At 42.4% G+C, this 19,455-nt stretch overlaps 1 protein-coding gene across 3 annotated transcripts in view; it reads right to left on the bottom strand.

Moving 5' to 3' along the window:
• Window positions 1-19,455, bottom strand: part of PDE5A (phosphodiesterase 5A) — a 118,289-nt gene that overhangs the window by 35,955 nt on the left and 62,879 nt on the right. For all 3 annotated transcript variants that reach the window (XM_037509514.2, XM_037509515.2, XM_037509516.2), the window contains exons 8-11: window positions 16,296-16,404; window positions 15,357-15,444; window positions 7,159-7,334; window positions 5,145-5,204 (exon numbers count right to left, since the gene is read on the bottom strand). In XM_037509514.2, the coding sequence (XP_037365411.1) occupies window positions 5,145-5,204; window positions 7,159-7,334; window positions 15,357-15,444; window positions 16,296-16,404 (433 nt within the window). The remainder of the gene's footprint in view (window positions 1-5,144; window positions 5,205-7,158; window positions 7,335-15,356; window positions 15,445-16,295; window positions 16,405-19,455) is intronic.

Raw genomic sequence — 19,455 nt, 5'->3', positions numbered from 1 at the left:
AAAGTGGGTGGTGACCCTCTATAATGGATTACAGGTCTTGTAAGGCCTACAATAACTGAGAAGAAAACACTGGATTAATGTTTCATGACATCAACAGTGAGGATGTTTTGAATACCTGACCCCTTTGGTGAGGGAAATAAAAGCATAAACTAAACAACTGGGATTACCTCAAATTGGAAAAAAAAACTTATTGTAAAAGAAAATATAAGTAGGCTGAAAAGATCCTACAGAATGGAAGAAAATATACACGTCACACAACAAACAAGGAGGTACTAACCAAGACATACAGAAATTAAATTTCACTTAACAATTTAACAATAAAAAAAAACCAAACTCGACACAATAAATAGGCAGCAGAGCTGAACAGACAATTCACCAAAGAGCATATCCAGAAGGCCAGTAGATGCAGGAAAAGTGTCCGTCACTGCTTTTAATAACGGAGACACAGGTCAATACCACAGTGAGACACCCCCTCGCACCGATGGGATCAGCATATATCAAAAAGACCCCCACCCAGATCATGCTCAGCGAAATAAGCCAGAAAGAAAAAGAAAAATACCGGATGGTCTCACTCATAGCAGGAATCTAGAAAACCTAAATAAGGGCCCAGGAAAACGATTAACTATAAGAAAGAAAAAAATCAAAATCAACAAACAACTATGAACCAGAGACACACTTTGGGGGCGGGGCAGGGAAAGGAGGGATTGGGGTCAAAATCAGGGGGTTGTAATTGTATGGGGAATATAAATAAAAAAAAAAGACCCCCACCCAACAGCAAGTGCTGGAGAGGATGCAGAGAAAGAGGAATCCTATTACACTTTTGGTGGGAATGTAAGAGGGTACAGCCATCGTGGAAAGCAGTCTGGGCTTACCTTAAGACACTGAAACTATAAATTCTGGACGACCCAGCAATCCCACTCTTGGGCATCAATCCCAAGAACGTGAAACCAACAACCCAAAAGGGTGTATGGTCCACAATGTTTTCAGCAGCCAGGACACAGGCACAACGTGAATGCCCAGGGATAGGAGAGGACAAGGATGACTAACCAGCCGGAGGGAAAGAGGAATGTGGCCATACACAGCCACATGGAAGGCATTTGAGGGAACTGGGTGTAGTACAGAAAGTCAGAATACTTGCAGATGATTTGACAGAGCAAAATACTGATGGACACTAATCGAGGGTGTGAGGTTTCCTGTGGTTAAGAGGGAGAAAGGGAAGAATGTGAAAGAATGAAAGCTAAGGGGTAGTAGTGGGGATAAAATGAGAATAAAGAACCAATTTATAGAAATATGAAAATAGAAGAATTGGACAAAAAAAAAACACATGTAAAATATGGGGGGAAAGGAATTTTGAGCTCTAGCAACTAAATTACTTCGGTACAACTGGGTAACTTTTCTGGACAGAGGCATAAACATTTAGTGTGAGTAAGGACATTATTTAAGGCTCTTAAGAATTAAGGTTTAAAAATAAAAGTGAAGAAAAGATTTGACAGCTTTTAAAGCTATTTTTGGTTTTAAGTAGAGATAAACAATCAGACAAATGACAAAAAGCAATTTTGGTAATTGCTGGATTATGCAGACACCTGTGTCGCTGGGGCTGTGAAGGAATTTGTGTTAGGTCAACAGCAAACTAGAGCTGAAATCAATTGCTGAATTCAAACCAATTTACATGAATCACTTGACCTACAAGCTAAGTAACCCTAATGTCTCCACGCAGCTGCCAGAAAGCTCTTTCCAAATGGAACAACAGATGGTTTTGAACAATACCGCAAGATAGCAATTTTCAGTTATTCCAAAGTGATTTTCCCTTGCTAATATTAAAAACATAATTGAGAAAAGAATTTTCAGGTTTTTCTGAAAGACTATCTATGCTATTTTCAAAGTGAAAAACAAATAGCCTGGTGTTTTTTATTTAGCATTGTCTGTAGAAATGTCTGTTTGCTGGTTTTCATTTATCGAAAACAACACATGGCAAAGTATAACCTTGCTCTGGTTTTAGAAATAACAATAACCCCACAGGGCCTGCAAGAACTTCAAAATTTATCTTTCCACGTAAGAATTTCCAATTCATGGTATGCATCCACTTCAAAGCTAGATCCTTCTAGAAGGAACAGACAGATGGGTCCATGAGGGCTGAGGAATCTTGATGTCTGGGTAAATAATTCAAATACCGCTCATTCCTTCAAATGCCACTACAGACACATAAAATGAACAATTCTATACGAGGCGATATGAGACTTAACCTTTCAGGTGAAATCATCTCAAGCGCCCTACACTGTTCTCGGAAATGACTCAGTCTCCTACTCCAGGATTTCACTGAGAATGTCTCTCAGTCCCCTCTCCCCTTGCAGGGCACATGCTCTCCCCAGCGCCGTATGATGGCGTGTGGGCTCTGAGTCCACACTGCCTGGATTACTACTGGCTCCATCACTCATGTGAAGCCGAATTTGAATCAGACTCCATCTTATTCCCACCTGCATTGCTGAGAACTGAGCGAGCAGCTCAGTGAGGACTAAGCACAGCCGCACCCAACAACTCCCAGTTTCCTCCTGTCCGCAATTAGGAAAGAACAAAATACCAACCACACTGCTGGATGTACACACACGTGTACACACATGTGTACACACACACACACACCCACCTCCCGTGTCTGGAGCCTTTTGTCAATCAATTATAAAAAGACACAAATGAACTGAAAAAACAGATCAAAACAAGTGACCCAAACTCCTATCACTTCCCTGCTTGACTTTTCATTCTTGCTGGTGGAACCCGTGGAATGATGTCGTGTCTGTGGCCTGGGGTCACAAGCCCTACTCTGCAATAAATGCTTTCTAGATTCTACTACAGCCTGATTATTTCTCAGTCAGCACTTACAGCCTGGGAGATCATGAGTAGGACAACCTGAACTCTCCAACATTCCAATTCCACCTTACAAAATGCTAACAAACACAGGCCTGACAAGGTTGCTGTGGATGAAATACGCTTAGCGAACACACACAAAGAACTTTCAATCTTTAAATGCCGCCTTCTGGGCCGCTGACAAGGTATAAGGCAAATACTTAACCAGTGAAGCTGTTATTATCATTCTTTTCCTTTTGTTTAGGTCACACTTTGTCTTTACTGGTCAAGGTCATTTCAAGAGCTCTCCAGTCTTGTACCCTTTGTCCAAGAACATGTTACCTCTCTAGCTTGTGAGCAACTCCAACTCACAAAAACAGACCAGAACACTCAATAAAAAGCTTCACAGGAGTCACCTAGCACCCATCCACTTTTTCCCTTCTACATGGAAGAGGCATTTAAAATATTCACATTAAACTAATGTTTAAAAATTAATATGACTACTACTTAATAGAACCGTATTTTTAAAAGCTGACTAGACTCCTTTCCTCTTACCTTCTGGAGTTTCACTCCTGAAGTGCTTTCTGAGCAATCACCCCATCACGGCAGCTTTGCCTGAGTCCTTCTACTTCCTAGCCTTCCTATAGCCACAACCAGTCCTGCCTGCCTTCTTGACAGTGGTCCACGCTGCCCTCTGAGCCACTGACTAGGCCTCAGCCGGCTGTCCTCCCTGACGAGCACGTCCCATGATTTCAGCAGATAGTCCAAGAATCCACGATTGAAGGCCCAAATGCCCCCTCCACTGCAACCAGCAGCCCCTCGCACCTGTGGAGCGGCCTCTCCTGACAGGTGACGTCCATCTCCTTCCACCTCAATCACACAGTGTCCTAAGCCAGACCTGTCCCCTTCCCTTCTTAGTAGATCCACTTCTGTCACCTAGTGGCATCATCATTCTTGGAATTACAAAGGTCAAAACATTATCTTTAATGAAAAATGTTTGTGAAGTAATGCTGACTTAAAACATTCTACAGGCTTCAGGAGTGTAGATTATGATTCTACATCTGTATGAACGCTATGATCATCACCAAAAATCTACTCTCCAAGCTCACCATACACCTGATTCAGTTTATCCCATTTATCTACTCCTCTGTCCCCTCTCCCCTTTGCTAACTGCCATTTGGTCAAAACAGTGGAATCATCTTTAATCTCTCCCCTTAACAGGTCATAACAGAACACACGGTGGTTATGAACATGGACACTAGAGGTCACCTTGCTACCCATTTCCTGCTGGTGTGGCCCTGAGCAAGTCACGTGGCTTCTGTGGCTTCGGTGTGACCCTCCTAACAGTACTTTCCTGAGAAAATGTATGCAAGGTTACAGGGGACTTAGCATTTGGCAAGATGCAATGATGATGACAATGACATAAACTCTCTCGATGACATGTCCACAACCTCTTCATGAGACCCAGACTCTTGTCACGTGTCAATTACTGACCCAATCTATGTTGTCTCAAATTAATGTAAACCGAGAGGCTGACCTAAGTTGCAAGTGTAGGGAAGTGCTTCAGATTTTCATGAATTTCAACCAAGGCAATCTCTATCCAGACCTAGAGCAATGACGTGCCTTCTCACAGGAGACTAAGAATGTAACGGGATGTCAGGAACTGACCTTATTTGAACCCAATTTCAAGGAACACTCCATAAGCCATAGGGTCTGAAATTAAAACCACTCTGTCGGCGAAGAAGACCTCTCCTGCCGCGCCCGCTGCTCCCCTCAGCAGTGTATTTCATCAGTCTGCCTGTTCTGTTCCCCGCTCTGTCTCTGGTGAATCCTCTCACCCTCCTGCACATCTGGCCTATACCTCCGTTCTTGTATGAAAACAAATAATTCTTTAAAAAAATAAATAAATAAAACCACTCTGTCCTCAAGAACGCAGAATAGGTTACCAGTAACACACTATAAATTCTCTGTTGTTGTTAGGCTAACCAAACAATCACACTGAAGTCACCTGTCTCCACTTCACCAAGAACGGAAACCTAAATTTAATTTTGACCAAAGAAAGATGTAAAGATTATGGTAATTATTGGAAACATTCAGAATCATATAATGTCTGTCGATACAGATGTGATTAGTGACCGGCCCTGCAAATAAGTAGAGTTGATTAAATGTATGAGTTCATCTCAGTATTCCCCGCATTTGATTAAGTGTCTAGAGACCCACGACTAGATGCAGGTACCCTGAGAAAAGTGTGTTTCTGTTATTCATCAGAGGTGTGCGGTCATTTCACAAAGAAAGAGGGGAATTACCGCCAAAGACTGGAGCTCTTGGGTCTCTTCCTCTGCAGCCGAGGCGTGGTAGGACAGCACCTGCCAGAGGAACAGAGGGAGGATCATGAGAGGGGACTCAGTACCCACTAGCACCCCAAGCCTGTGCTCTGCTAAAACTTCTTGGAGAATCACACCCACCCCTCAGAATATCAAACCTTGTTTGTTTTTTTCTTCAACAGAGATCAAATCCCGTATTTACATTCTACTGCTTGTTTCAGAAGAAAAAAAAAATGACACTGTTCACAAAACGCTCTCAAGTTTTTTTACGCTGGCATGTTGATATGACAAGCACATTCTTTATAAGCTGTTGCCTTTGACTCAACATTGGCAGAAACTTTGTTTTGAATTTTTTTTAAATGCTTCATTTTGTTTGTGTACAGAATTAGGAAAGAAATCTTTGCATACACTGACATTTTAAAGTTGGTATTTGGGAAGGAAATATTTCAGAAGTGGCTCTGAGAGGCTTTCAGCTCTGCAGGATTCACAGAGGAAAACCGTGTAGGATAAAATGTTGTCCAGACTCAGGGATCCCTTTATGCTACAGGGTTCAAGAGCTGCGAAGAGTGGAGCTGGCAGAGAAATGTGCCAGGAACAGCTGAGGACACTCAGTACAGGGCATCTCTTGACTTGGTGAGCTGCGAGCTCACACCAGGAGAGAACAGGGGCCCTCAGACCCAGCTTTCATTTCAGCACATGCTGTTACCCTGCTAGAGTTAAGAAGTCTGGCTTCCTACCTTCTCAACACTGACCTTGAGAATTCATTCCTATTTAAGTGATAAAATGATGACACATTTTATATTTTAGATATTCTTTCCAAACAAGGTAACAGGTGGATTTAAAATGTCAATTATATTCTTCTTTTGAGAAGACATTAGTGTATAACACTGTATAGTTTTCAGGTGTACAGTTTATAATTTAATGATTTTTTAAAGTATTTTTTTGACAGAAAACAAAACTGACAGACAAAACCTACGTTTTATACAGTAACAATAACAGACGTCTGTGAAAAGTGGTGGTTTCCACTGGTACGTAAACTCGAAGTCTTTTATTTTACATCATGCCGTAGCAATTTCCTTAAACAGTACAGTGTACCATCTTGGTCATGGCAAACCTTGACAGATAATGTCTATCTTTCTGCTCTTTAGGTTAGGTATGTATCTGACAGGGCTTGAGAGCAAAGTTATCGTATCCAAAACACTGATTACCTCTGGGCTCAACTAAGTAAGAATACACCGAGGTTTACGTACGTTTTACACCAGACTACCAATGCATCCGTCACTGGCTGAGACACATTTGTCCTTTTTAAAGTCGATTTCCCTAAACTGGTCTCTGATATAAGCAAGTTTCGTGTTATATGAAGTGAGTATTTTCAAGCAGTGAGTGAAAACCCTCTGGAGTGGGCCTGGCCCATCTGGGTAAGTTAGTCCTAGCTGGGGGCGGGGAGCCTGGGGGGTGCCTACCTGAGGCCAGTGACCAAGCCAGGCTCTACCAGCTGCCTACACATTCAGAATCCCCAGGGCAGCTTTGTAACAATCCAGGTTCTCAGCCTCCACCAAGGACTTATTGAAGCAGAATTTTCAAAACTCTCCAATTGTGATGGTCTGGGAGATTCTGAAGTATGTAGTCCAAACTCTTCTTGCTCTTCATAGACTTTTTTTTTTTTCCTTTTCCTCACCTCTGAGTCAAAGGGTTTCTTTTTTGATTTTTAACTGCTCACATGGTGAGACAGAGGACCTCAGGTAAAGGGGAAGGGGCAGACAGAAGGGATGCAGTGGCAGAACACATCTGTGTGAATAACAAAGAGTGGCTTTCTGCCCACCAAGCACTGGCCTGACTTCTAGTTTGGTCTCATGACTTTTAAAGCATTTGTAAAATATTCTGGGTCTCAGCTGAGAAAAGGAACATCTGAGTGTCTAATGTCACGTAATTCTTGCGAGGAATGAGGACGTAACAGAGGGACAGTCTGAGCTGGGACAAACTCAGGGTAACCCACCTCTAAGGTGACCATCTGCTTAGCCATGGCCCTCTCCACGGCTTCATACATCTGCGTGTTCTGGATGCCCAAGCCACAGAAGATGACGAAAGCTTCCAGAAACTGTTCATCGTTTCGATTGAAAGGCTTAACCTTGCCAGTATTCTCCTCCATCTTATTAACAAGTTGGCAAACCCCTATAATGATCCAAGAAAGTCAGAGTTGTCATCATCACAGTTTTTATCGATTTGAACACCCCCCCAAAGATTGCCTTAAACTTCTCTCTTAGACATGCTTGGCATCTTCAAATAATCAAATGAATCCCTATAAGTAGAAAGGCAAACTGAATTAATTTACTTGAGAAACTTTTTCACATACTCCTGAATATATGACGGCCCGTGTTAAAAAAATCCTAGAGTACTATTTTCTTCCAGACTTGGTCTCAACTTTTAGGTCAGTTAATTCCCCAAAGACAATCTGTCCTTTGGAGACTAATTGGATTTTTGTACACTTGCCAAGTCAACAATTTTGATGTACAGCAGAATTTTGGGTCACACAGACTGCATTATTGAAAAACCAGAAACTAAAAAAAAAAAAACAAAACAATTACATGTAGAATGTACTGTAGAAAAGAGGCAATTTATATAGTTTCAACAATCCGCCTCTGCATCCAGGAAAATCACATTTACACACAACTTTTGGTGATGTAAATAAAAACTACTTATTTAGAAACAAAGTCAGAGCTACTATTTGAAGAAAATCATTATCTCTCAAGTCCTGGCCTCTTTTAGAAAATCAAACATGTAGCCCACCCAGCCACCCCCCCTTGCAAAAAAAAAAAAAAAAAAGGAAAAAAGGACGAGGACATCAATGCTGAGGTGAATCTTCACTGAGCTGGTTGTTTTATGGGATTCTGAGTTAGTAGTCACTCTTTGAAGAGCTGGGTGACCTCCTATGTCTATATAAAGCAAAGAGTTGTTAAAGCCCTTGTCCCTTCTAAGTATAAAAGCGATTTCCATCACGTGCCTGCTGCGGGACAGGCACTGTGTATACATATATTTTAATGTTTTTACATTTTTTTAAAGATTTATTTATGCAAATAAAAACTGGGGTACAGGCCAGAGGTGAAGCGGGGGGGTTGGGGGAGAAGATTCACCAGAGACAGAGCGGGGAACAGAACAGGCAGACTGATGAAATACACTGCTGAGGGGAGCAGTGGGTGCGACAGGAGAGGTCTGCTGTGCCATGTGGGTATCAAATTCAAAGCTGCAGTGGCTGGTAATAGCTTCATAGTGCTGAGATTAACACCCTGTGCCACAAGGGAGGCCTACTGTGTAAATTTAAAGCAGACATGAACTCTAGTCCTCATAATTGACGTTGTGTCCCCACTTTACAGAGGAGAAAGCCAGTCTCAGAGAAGTCACCTGCACCCGCCCACTCAGGGCCAACACTGCTGCTCCAGACCTTGGCCTCTATCCCAGCAGCAAGCCTGTCCTGGTGGCATCTTGCTTTGTCTTTGCACACCTCTGCCTGTGCCTGTCCACCCACCTGCCCTGCTCTCCCAGGCTCTCTTTCATGGTTTCCCATGAAAGATCCCGATTCTCTACACCTCCACGAGGATCTTCAGAGGCCTCCCACCTCCGGCATGAGGAAGGTGCTTCTCCTTCCCAGGCCCTTAACAATATCACTTTCTATATCCTGGTGTATTTCAATTCTGTCTCTTTCTAGACTGTAAATATCTTGGACTTAGAGATTTTATGCTTTTCAGTTCCACATCCTCAGCTGTACGCTGCTGGAATGTGGCAGGAACTCACAAATGTTCACTGAAGTAGTGAAAGCACATAGGGCTGCAGCTCTGACGCCAATCACCACCTCGGAAAGAGTCTAGTTTTTATTATTTTATCCACAGTGCAAAAGGCTCCCAGACAGGCCACAATGATGTATGACTGCACCCTACATCTCTTTGTCTCTACTGGTGTGCACTTTATTTCCAACACTACAATTATCTATATCCTCATATTTGCATCCTTTTTAGTCTGTGGTCATCTTTTTTACTTTATTTTTTTATGTTTAATATATTGTGATTTATATAATTCTTATATCATTTTTCATTTTGGTTACCCCCCTTATTTTGGCCCTAAACCCTCCTCTCCTCCCACCCCCCTTTTTTACTTTGGACAGTAAACATGCCCCTGTCCATCTGGGTCAGCTCTGCAGGGGTTATGTCTCTAGCATATATCCACTATCGAGAGCAACTTCAAACAAGACACAGTGATTTTACACAGTGTGAGTAAAAACTATGACATCCGTTATCTCAAAAGAACACGCCTCATGAATGGTAACAACACGAGGGTCATGCCCCCCAACCTTTGTGACTCCCATATTATAAATATGGGATTGTTTATGTACGCTTCTGGCTCGCTTCCGAATCACATTTTCTCGCAAGTCACATGTTTCATGTCCTCCTCCTCACATCACAGTGTAACTGCCTTTCCACTTTTACCAATGCTTTGGTGGCTATTTTTCATACGCAAGATTTTTGTTTTTATCACTTCATGAGGATGACGGCAGGACAGAAGGGGAAGAGCCACCTAAAGGAGCTGAGACCAGGGGATCTGTTAGCCTACCTCACAGAAACTCTCCCCTGGGTGCAGGTCACATCTAAGCTTCCAACAAATTTCACTGAATTTATACATCATGAGTATCAGTGGCCCTGGGATCGAAAGGTATGGAAATGGAATGCTAAGTATACTAACATCAAGACTCACCTGCAACCACCAGAGCCCAGAGCAGAACGACTCAAGTGCGTCTCTGCTGCAATCCAGCGCGCGCACAGCCACAGAGATAGCAGGGTTCAGGCCAGGGCAAGTGAAGGGGTAGAGACAAATCACCCTCTCAGGCTCATAATTTAATTCTCCTTTACAAGCAGAATGGACCGTCATACTTACATAACATTCATGATAATACTGCTCAGCTCTTTATACCTTCCAGAAAACTAAATTCTATCAAAATACCCACGTTTAAAAAAAAGAGCTGTTTTAATCCACAACATAGTAGACTAGGGAGGTTTAGTAAATCTCTAATTGAAACTAGAGGGTGGGGAAATCTTCCTCACAGGAAATTCACCAGTGCATTGCTGGCGATGGTGGCCTGGCTGTGGGTATTTAGCTTGGAGGTGGCTGGTGATGTGGGGATGAAACGGGGGGGTGGGGGTGCGCACAGGCAGCTGCAGCTAGCGAGGTGGCCATCCAGTGAGCCAAAAAGCCGGGATCAGACCCTGATAGTGCAGCCAAGAAACCAGCACCGGGAATCTGTTCAATGCGCAAGGACAAACCTACACCCACGCAGCACCAGGACCACGGTGCAGCCTCTGAGGATCCGAGCACGGCGATGTGGGTGGCCCAGCTGGAGGGTCAGAGAGCAAGATCTGCTCGCACCACAGAGGCAGCAGTGGGCCAGGGAGGGGGGCCCTGGAATTTGGGCTCTGTGATGCAGGGAGCAGCGCTTGTTCTGGGAAATGGGGGAGAAGCAGCTGTGTGAAACTCACCACCTGCAACAGCCCTGCGTCTCCACCAAGACTTTGGAGCCCCGTCCCTCATCCTCCCTCGCCCGCTGCCAAGTCAATGAAAAAGCTAAGCAAAATCAAAGACACAGCCCTCGGCTGGGAAAAAAGCAAATAAGCCAACGAGGTGCCTGTGAAGCCAGGGGCATCTGAACACAAGCTGGACGGGCTGAGGAGAAGCGAAGCCCAGCACTACACACAGGACACAACCGCCGAGGCCCCGATGGACAGACTGCAGAAGGGCTGTGAGGAGCTCAGTGAAGTCCCAGTGTTCCAGGGCAGGGAGAGGGGCAGCCCAGACCCCGCAAACCTGCCTGCTCTAAATGGGTTCTGCCATCCGCCGCATCAACACAAAACATGTGAGACTTTAGTGGGAAGGAACTTTAATACAACTAGGAAACAACACAGGAAAGGCAAAGAATCTAGTTTCTAAATCAAGCACCCAAAGTGACCCGTCCCCTCGTGGGTAAAAGTCCATCCAAATGGGATCGGCCCAGAGCAAGGCCCCAAAGCCTGCCCCAAGTCTAAAGCATCTTCCAGTGGGGACCCCCAGAAAAGGGTCAGAAACAACCAGACAAGCCTGGAAGGAAAAGAGCAAAAGCAACATCAAGATAAAAGCTGCCATGGTCACCTCCCCACGGGCCTCACCCACATCTGTGTCACCCAGTCCACGACCAAAAGGCAAGCGCAGTTTCTTCACGTGTCTCTCGGCTCCATGCGCCTCCTCCAGGTCTCCTTCTGGATCTCCATCCTGCTTTTTTCCTCAGTTTCCTCGTCAGCTTCTCCTCTCCCTGCTCAGCTCCACCCTCCATTTGGGTGGGGCAGGGAACCTGAAACCTCCCCCTTTCCTGGGGACCCCCCTGTGACACTAGCAGGGCAACTAGACAGAAAGGCAGGTGTGGGCTTTCAGAAAAGAGATGTCGGGACAGAGAATTCCTCACCGAAGTGAGTGAAGATACGGCAAAGTGACACAGAAACGGGCACCGGATGACAACACATGTGGAAAGCACCCTGAGTAGAGCTAAGCTGGGAGAAGACTTTGAGAAAGCAAACTTCCAACGGTAGAGATGACTCAAGTGGTAAAAGAAAATAAGATTGCATGAAACGTGAAGAAACGATGAGGAAAAAAGTATGCAAAATTATGTAACTAATGGTGCTCGGAAATCTGAGGGGGGAGGGAGAAATATGAGAAATAACAGACTATGAGGACACGGAAGAATACTGTTCATTCCAGAAGGTGGAAAGAGGGAAGAGCTTAGGAAACCCACTCACAAAAATTAGTAGTGGGCCTCCCTGGTGGCGCAAGGGGTTCCGTCTCAGCACTATGAAGCCGTCTGCAGGCACTGCAGCACGGGTTCGATCCCCCACACAGGGAGCTACCCACACGGTGCGGCAGAACTCTTCTGACTCACCTGCTGCTCCCCTCAGCAGTGTATTTCAGTAGATCTGCCCGTTTTGCTCCCTACTATGTCTCTTGTTACTCTTCTCACCCTTCCCCACACCTGCACCTCTGGCCTACACCCCAGTTCTTATATTCATAAATAAATCTTAAAAAAAAAAACAACACAATAGCTTAGAACTTCCCAAACCTAAGGAAGACATATTTTGTGTTACGCGACATCTTTTAAAATGTCTTCTGCTCTGTAACTCAATTTCTTTTCCTAGTCCTAGTCCTAGTCCAGTGAGCCAAAAAGCTGGGATCAGACACTGATAGTGCAGCCAAGGGACCAGCACCAGGAATCTGTTCAATGCGGAAGGACAAACCTACACCCATGTGGCACCAAGACCACGGGTGAAGCCTCCGAGGATCTGAGCAGCACAAGATGGGTGGCCCAGGTGGGGATCAGACAGCACGATCCGTGTATCTCTTATTACCCTCATTGCCTACACTGGAGGTTTATTTCTAGGCTGGCATTATCTTGTCTTACCCTTTCCATTTCAGAAATTTAAGTTTTCAATTTCTTTGCTTTCTTCCTATTCACTAGTTGTTTGGGAAAGACTATAGGTTAAAGGCTGGTTTACTCCTTTCTTCAGTTGAACATTTATTTCAAATATTTTCAACATTGAAAGATTTACGAAGTTGTAAAGATAAGTGAAGCTTTGACCAGATGCCTTGAAATTTTATATTGATATAACCAGTAATTTTCTAAAATGCTGTTTCTGATGGTTACTATTATTTTTTAAATTATGAGCTTTAAAAGTAAACTGTATACATTTCATGTTTCACTATCAGCTCTAATGTTTTCTTATATGTTCCTGTACTTCACCCATCTAAGAGTAGTGCACTGATGTTATACAGGCTATTAGAAGCATTTATGACTCCCACACTTGCCTCAGTGGATTTTAAATGAAATCAATGCACAGTGATGCTTTACACTATTGTTCCTTAAATTATACCTTGTTACCATCATTATTCAAATTTTGCCATTTTGTTAAAATGTGTACTGACAAATATTTCTTCCAGAAATTCCTCAGAGTTTCTGGGTCAATAACAGTTTCCCAATACTATTTTGAAGTTTTCTTTAATTTCCTATTTCTTCAATTAGTTCTTAAAAATGCAATCCTTTATTTTGTAGACATTGACTTTTATGATGTTAAGGTATAATTTCTAAGTTTTTTCCTCCTGTCCTTCCAAATATTACTGCCCTTACGATTTTATTTACTGGCACTTATTGTAAGTCAGCATAATTTCTAATTCTTGAACTGGAAAACATACGGACATTAAGCAGGATAAAGCAGTTTGTGTCATGGACAACGGAAATATCTCTTCTTAAAGTGGAGATGTTCTCACGGATTTTTATTTGTCTGGATGGGAATGGGACTCATTTGTTCAAAATCTGTCCCGAAATTGGTATGGGAAATAGCACCCTAAGAGTCTCTGGTAAATATGATATGGGAGACACATTCAACCTAATAAATAGGGGGAATAATAGGTTAAAATAAATGAATGTTAAATGAGAAAAATATTTCCCCTCAATTGTGCTGGAAGCAACGTGTTGGAAGCTCTCTGCATTAGGTCAGAGCTTTAGGAAAACATCTGATATGAAATGACACCGTGGGGGATAAATTTGCTGATACAACAGGCTCCGTACCGGTCTAATGTCTATAATTTCATCTAAATGTCAGTAATGGAAAAAAATGAGGGAGAAGGAAAATTACAAAAAACACATGGGCCCATCTGTCTTTCTTTCTGCATGTAACTCAGTGGGGATTCTATACTAGAATTACATAACAGCAGAATCTGGTCTGTGACATCGAAGAAAAATTATCTACAACCCTAATTTTTCCAGGCTGCATCTGTGGGTAAATAGTCAGGAATTCAAATTCCCCATTTTGACACACTTAGAAAACAGCAGGAACACTGGAAATTTTCCCTCTGAGCCTTGGATTCAAGTGGAGGCCACCCCTCCCCCCCAAAAAAAATTTCCAATGGGAAAATCTTTTTATTTATTTGTACTCTCCAAAAACATTGGCTTACTTAAGCTCTGTTATCAAGTAGGGTGACATAAAATGTATGCTAAAGAGGTCTGATTATTTCTGTTTTTTTTCTTTTTCTTTTTGCTCACATCTGCAACAGTGACAGCAACATAACATGAATTCTGAAGAGATCTGAAAGGGTATTTAGGTCACTTCCACACAGGGAAATAGTGACCCTATAAAGGAAGAATGAAGCCAAAGGGCTGCTGTGAGGCATTTCCCCATCTGGGGCTTCTTGATACACTTTGAAAACCACCTCACATTTGCGACAGGCAAAGCCCGATGTACGACAAAGCCTCTCTCCACTGTCCATTAATTTTATTATTCCAAAGAGATGCTACTGAGGAGAAAGGAAGCTTCCATTTTTAAGTGTCAAGCTGCCTCTAGCTCTCATGCAAACTTTCCAGTAAATAACGCACCTATGCTGGGATTGAGACCACATGTGGAAAGGTCAAAGACAGCTCACAGTAAGTCTTTAAAACACTGAGATCAAAAAGCATTTTTTTAAAAGCATGACAATTGCAATGTAGTGTTCACCTTGAACTCCCCAGGACATAAATTTTTATAAGAGCATTTACTGGTATCATATTGTTTCATTCACAGCTTATGTTAGAGATCGGGGTGGTAGCTACACTACTCAGTGATCAAAAAAGATAAACTCCTGCCATTTGTGGCAACATGGATGGAGCTGGAAGGGATTATGCTCAGGGAAATAAATCAGAAGGACATTATAATCTTCATTTAAGAATGTAATCTCCCTGAGGGTATGGATTTTCTTCACTAATTTACTCCAACAGCCTGTAGTGGTGAGATCCTCAGTAAATATTTTTGAATGAATGCAACCTCCACCCTCAATCACGTAATCAAAAAACAAAAATCAAAAACCAGAAAGCGTCTTTAAAGCAATATGCATTATCAACTTAATGTCTCAGTCTACTTTCAACACATCCCTAAACAAAAATTCTGTTGAAAAAGGATGATGATAATTACAATAACACAAGGTATTTAATAAAAGTCTGCTGACATCACCAATATAAATATATCACAAAATTCTCTTATTTCAATTTTTATCTTTTTGCACACACTATTCGTTAAATTTACACTACAGAACAAGAAGTTTCTGGTAATACTTTGTTTTTCTTTAATAAGCATAAAGAAGGGGTTAATGAAAAGCCCTTACCTATCACTTTATTCTTCTTTCCATTCTTTATAGGTGTACAAAGCAAACTTCTAATGCACTGCTGGTTAACACTTCCTGTGTTCTCATTCTAAACAAAAACAAAAATAAAACAGCTAAAAATTATGAAGACTGATTTGCCCATTAGCTGCTATGAAAAATCTATTGTGCATCTGAAACCTCTAATACAGTCATGTTTTATTAGCTCGAGATAACATCAGAGTGCAGAAAATGTACAGAGTATAATGAAGATCACATGAATGTAATAAAAAGCAATTAGTCTTTACATGATTAAAATCTATAACCTTTCTTTGCTTCCCTTTTTAAACTTTCCAGATTATAGTAATATTAACGCCCTTATTCAGCACCTACTGTATCTGTGTAGATGCCTCAAAGAACCTAAAAAGAGTAGAATTACAAATTCTTACAGGACCTAGGAAACTGAGTTACAATCCTGTCCTTTTTTAGTTTCTACTGACCATACTGGTGATATTCTAGAAAGATCTTCCAGATGTGCAAATTACAAAATCAAGGCAGTTCCCTCAAAGAGCAATGCTTTTCTAAAGATATGAGGGAGCTCTCGATTTCAAAGTTTTTGACTGTTGAGAAAATGATCTTTGCTGCTTTGCTGTCAAGGAAATCAGATACCCCCTGGGGTAAATTACTAATTATGCAAGTTCAAGACAGATGGAACTTCATTTCTGGGGATCAAAGCCACTGACACCAAGGAGTTAATAGCTACACTACTTCCATATTCAATAACTGACCACCTTTCATTAGATGTTATGAGGGATTTTATGCTCCGCTGTGATCTTAAGGACAACTAGGAAGTCTCCTAAATAGGCAATTCCAAGGCCGGCCTTTTGGCTGAGGAGTCACTGTAAGTGCTGATCTGATGGGAAAGCAGCTTTTAAGCTCCAAGTCTAAAATTGGATAACTTACTGTCCAGGGAAATCTTTGGTCCTTACTGACATCTGGGATATTAAGTGGTTCCATAGTGTTTTTGACGTACTGCGCATACATGTAATTGATTCTGCTGGCATCACGTTCCCTGTGGAAATAAGAGACATGAGTTCTTTCTGTGCAGTGCAAATAAAATAGGTGGAGTTAAATGATTACAATTGAATCTTACCAGTCTCAGATGACAAGAGGGCCAAGGGCAAACCTTAACTGGACAATCGCCTTTAGTTGTACTGATGATTCACAACTTTGGTAGTTATGATAACTGAAATGTTTTGAGAAGACAGAGATCCACAAGTGTTCGACTAAAGCAAGTGTTTGAATGTCTGAAGTAATCTTATTGCCATTATTGATGGGCATTTTGATTTTTGTTCTAGTTGTTGTAAAATCCTTATGAATTACTCTCCCCCGTGTTTTATTTTCTCATTGGATTTTGAGATTACGAAGACTAAGATCTAATGCCTGTTTTACTTCCTCAATTATTTCTTCTATCCATCCCAATTCAACAATCTTTCACATACCTCAAGGCAAGGGCAAAAATCAAGCAGGTCAAGAAGAATTTCATTAAGTCCTTTCTCTCCTTGAAATCCTTTATACTTTCTAATTAAAAATTTATCTTCAAATTTTTTTGAAATTACATTCCCCAGTCTCTTTCTCCTTACATTTTTACTTAATAGGTTAAACATAAAAGATTTATCTGATGTCAGAAAGCCCATAATTAATACCAGTGCTGGGATTCAGAAAACAAAACAGATACAGATCTTCTCATCAGGAAAACGTCCTATGTTCCCTGGAAATGGGGACAAAATATGGGGACAAAATCTGAGGAAAAAATGTCCACTTGTTCTGAGGTCTTAAATTTCTAGTATCTTTCCTATCTTTTCTCACCCAAGCTGCTTCTCAACTGCTTCTTGGGAGAGTGGTTTCTAAGGCTGTGGTTACAGCGTATGAAATCCTGTCCCTACTCCACATATAGTGTGACATTTAAAGATAAAGGAGGAGGAGGAAAGGTGAGTGTCAACACGGGAGCAGATGAACTTCAGCCTGTAAACTTACTGGGACTAGACTGTACCTTGGGGAGGTGGGTAAAATATCACACCCCTCAGACCTAGGACACTGTTGGCTTCCTGTTCCAGACATATTATCTGGGTGGCTATCCAAGAAAAGACCATGACATAAATGTTAAGACTTAAGTTAATGAAATGATTTTAAAACATAAATGTGTCACAGATAGCAAGTCTCAGGAACAAACAAGGAGCTATAGCCAAGATTTTTGAAAAATGAAAAGGTAAGGACAGAAATTCACTGGAGAAGATACCCTTTTTAAATGATGATCATGATGACTTATTACTTGTGTCATCATCATTAATGTTAACAAGGGAAGCCAGATGAAGCCCAAAATAGTTGGGCAACTTGTCAGACATCACAAATTTAAACCTACGATAAAATAGACGAGAAGTACTAAAATGGCTATTAAACAGAAACCTAATTTTTTTAATTCCTAATTAGGAATTAAATTTAATAGGAATTTTCCTGATGGTGACTTCGGTGAACAATGACTGAATAAAGTTATGCAGGACCGTCTTATTATTTTTACCCTATATAAGAAATGCTGATAGTCTTTGTTCCTGCACTTGAGTACACCTGGTTCCCTGAGAGGCACCCTAGGGTTCCATGGGGACAAACACGTAAGTTAGCAGCTGTGAGAAGGAGCATACAGTCCAGTGAAGACACGTGACACAGAACCCGCATCACCACATTTACTGGATGTATGGTTTGGCTAGCACCAAATGCAGAGGCTGCAAACATCCCCCCAAAACTCTTCTCCCTTCTCTCCACCTGGGCACATAATGAAGACTCCATTTCTTCGTCACCTTACTTGGCTGGGCATATCCATGCAACTGAGTTCTGGACAACTGCATGTAACAGGAAATGTGACAGCTTCCGGAAACCTCATCTAACAGACAGCTGGTCACTCCCTGCTCCTGCTTGTTCTGCCCACCATTCCACCATCCGAAACAAGGTTATGGTGGGTGGAGCTGCATTCCTAAATCTGAAGGGAAGCAGGGAGCCCTAGATACGCAGAGTAGACAGGCTGTAGGTCCCTGGGTCCGCGGCCTCTGCAGATCTGAATCTCAGCACTGACCCCGGGCTGTGACCACCGCACCTTCACAGGAGACAATAACAGCACTGAACTCTTGCATAAGTTTTCATCTGGGGTTATGATGATTTGTGTATAACCCTGGTCCCGAGTATGTCAATGCCAGTAAGATAAGCACCACACACATGAGGACAAGTAACACCTAAATGGAATGGGTGTGGAAGAAGTAGCATCCAGGGAATGTGTAAAAGGCTGGGTGAGAATTAAGGATGCAAAGACAGCCGTCAGGAAGTGGAGAGAGGGTATTCCAGGCAGGGGAAGAAATACCCAGTGACAAAGCCATTGCTGAGATGTAGGAGTTCCACGTACATTTAGGAAATGTGAAATAGTTACAGATTGTTGGGAACAAAGTGCTGGCTTCAGGCTGAAGATGCGAGGCTGGAAGACACAGATGGATGATTTCAAAAGTGCAGCAGGGTAAAGAAGATGGATCTCATTCTCTAAGGTTATGGTAGCCTTGCCGAGGCGCCTCTCACTGGGCCAACTCTAGGAAGCTGAAGTGACCACTGTCTGTGGGGCTGATCTGGAACTCTGTGTCCACATGCACAAGCCTGCCACAGTGTCCCTGGAGCAAGACTAGGAACTTCAGAGAAACTGAGGCAGGTCCCTCCCTGGGAGATCGAGGATTCTTCTCCAGCCAAAATCTCCTGTTAGGACTCCAACACCCTTGCTGAACTTTCCTTGGAACTACCTGGTTGTCCAAGCATTCCACACACCCTCCCTTCTCTCTTTTCTCCTCTCCTGCTGGCCTGAAGCTTCTCCTAGCCTCTCGCAGCTCCAACCCTCTTTCCTTGTCCAGGGGCTTTGCCCTATTATATTTCTTGTGCATTTAATCCAGTCTTGGCATCTGCATCTTGGGGGATCTGGATTAACTCAGACATATCTAGACCATCTGATATTGGGGCTGTTAACTGAGCTGTGGAGGAATTCATCCCTGGGAAGACAGCAACATGGAACACACAAACACGGAGCAATTTCGTA

Source organism: Talpa occidentalis, unplaced genomic scaffold (assembly GCF_014898055.3).
Source record: "Talpa occidentalis isolate TD23 unplaced genomic scaffold, MPIMG_talOcc4v2.1 talOcc4.13, whole genome shotgun sequence".
NCBI classification, from domain to species: Eukaryota; Metazoa; Chordata; class Mammalia; order Eulipotyphla; family Talpidae; genus Talpa; species Talpa occidentalis.
This window is presented reverse-complemented; position numbering and strand designations above follow the sequence as displayed.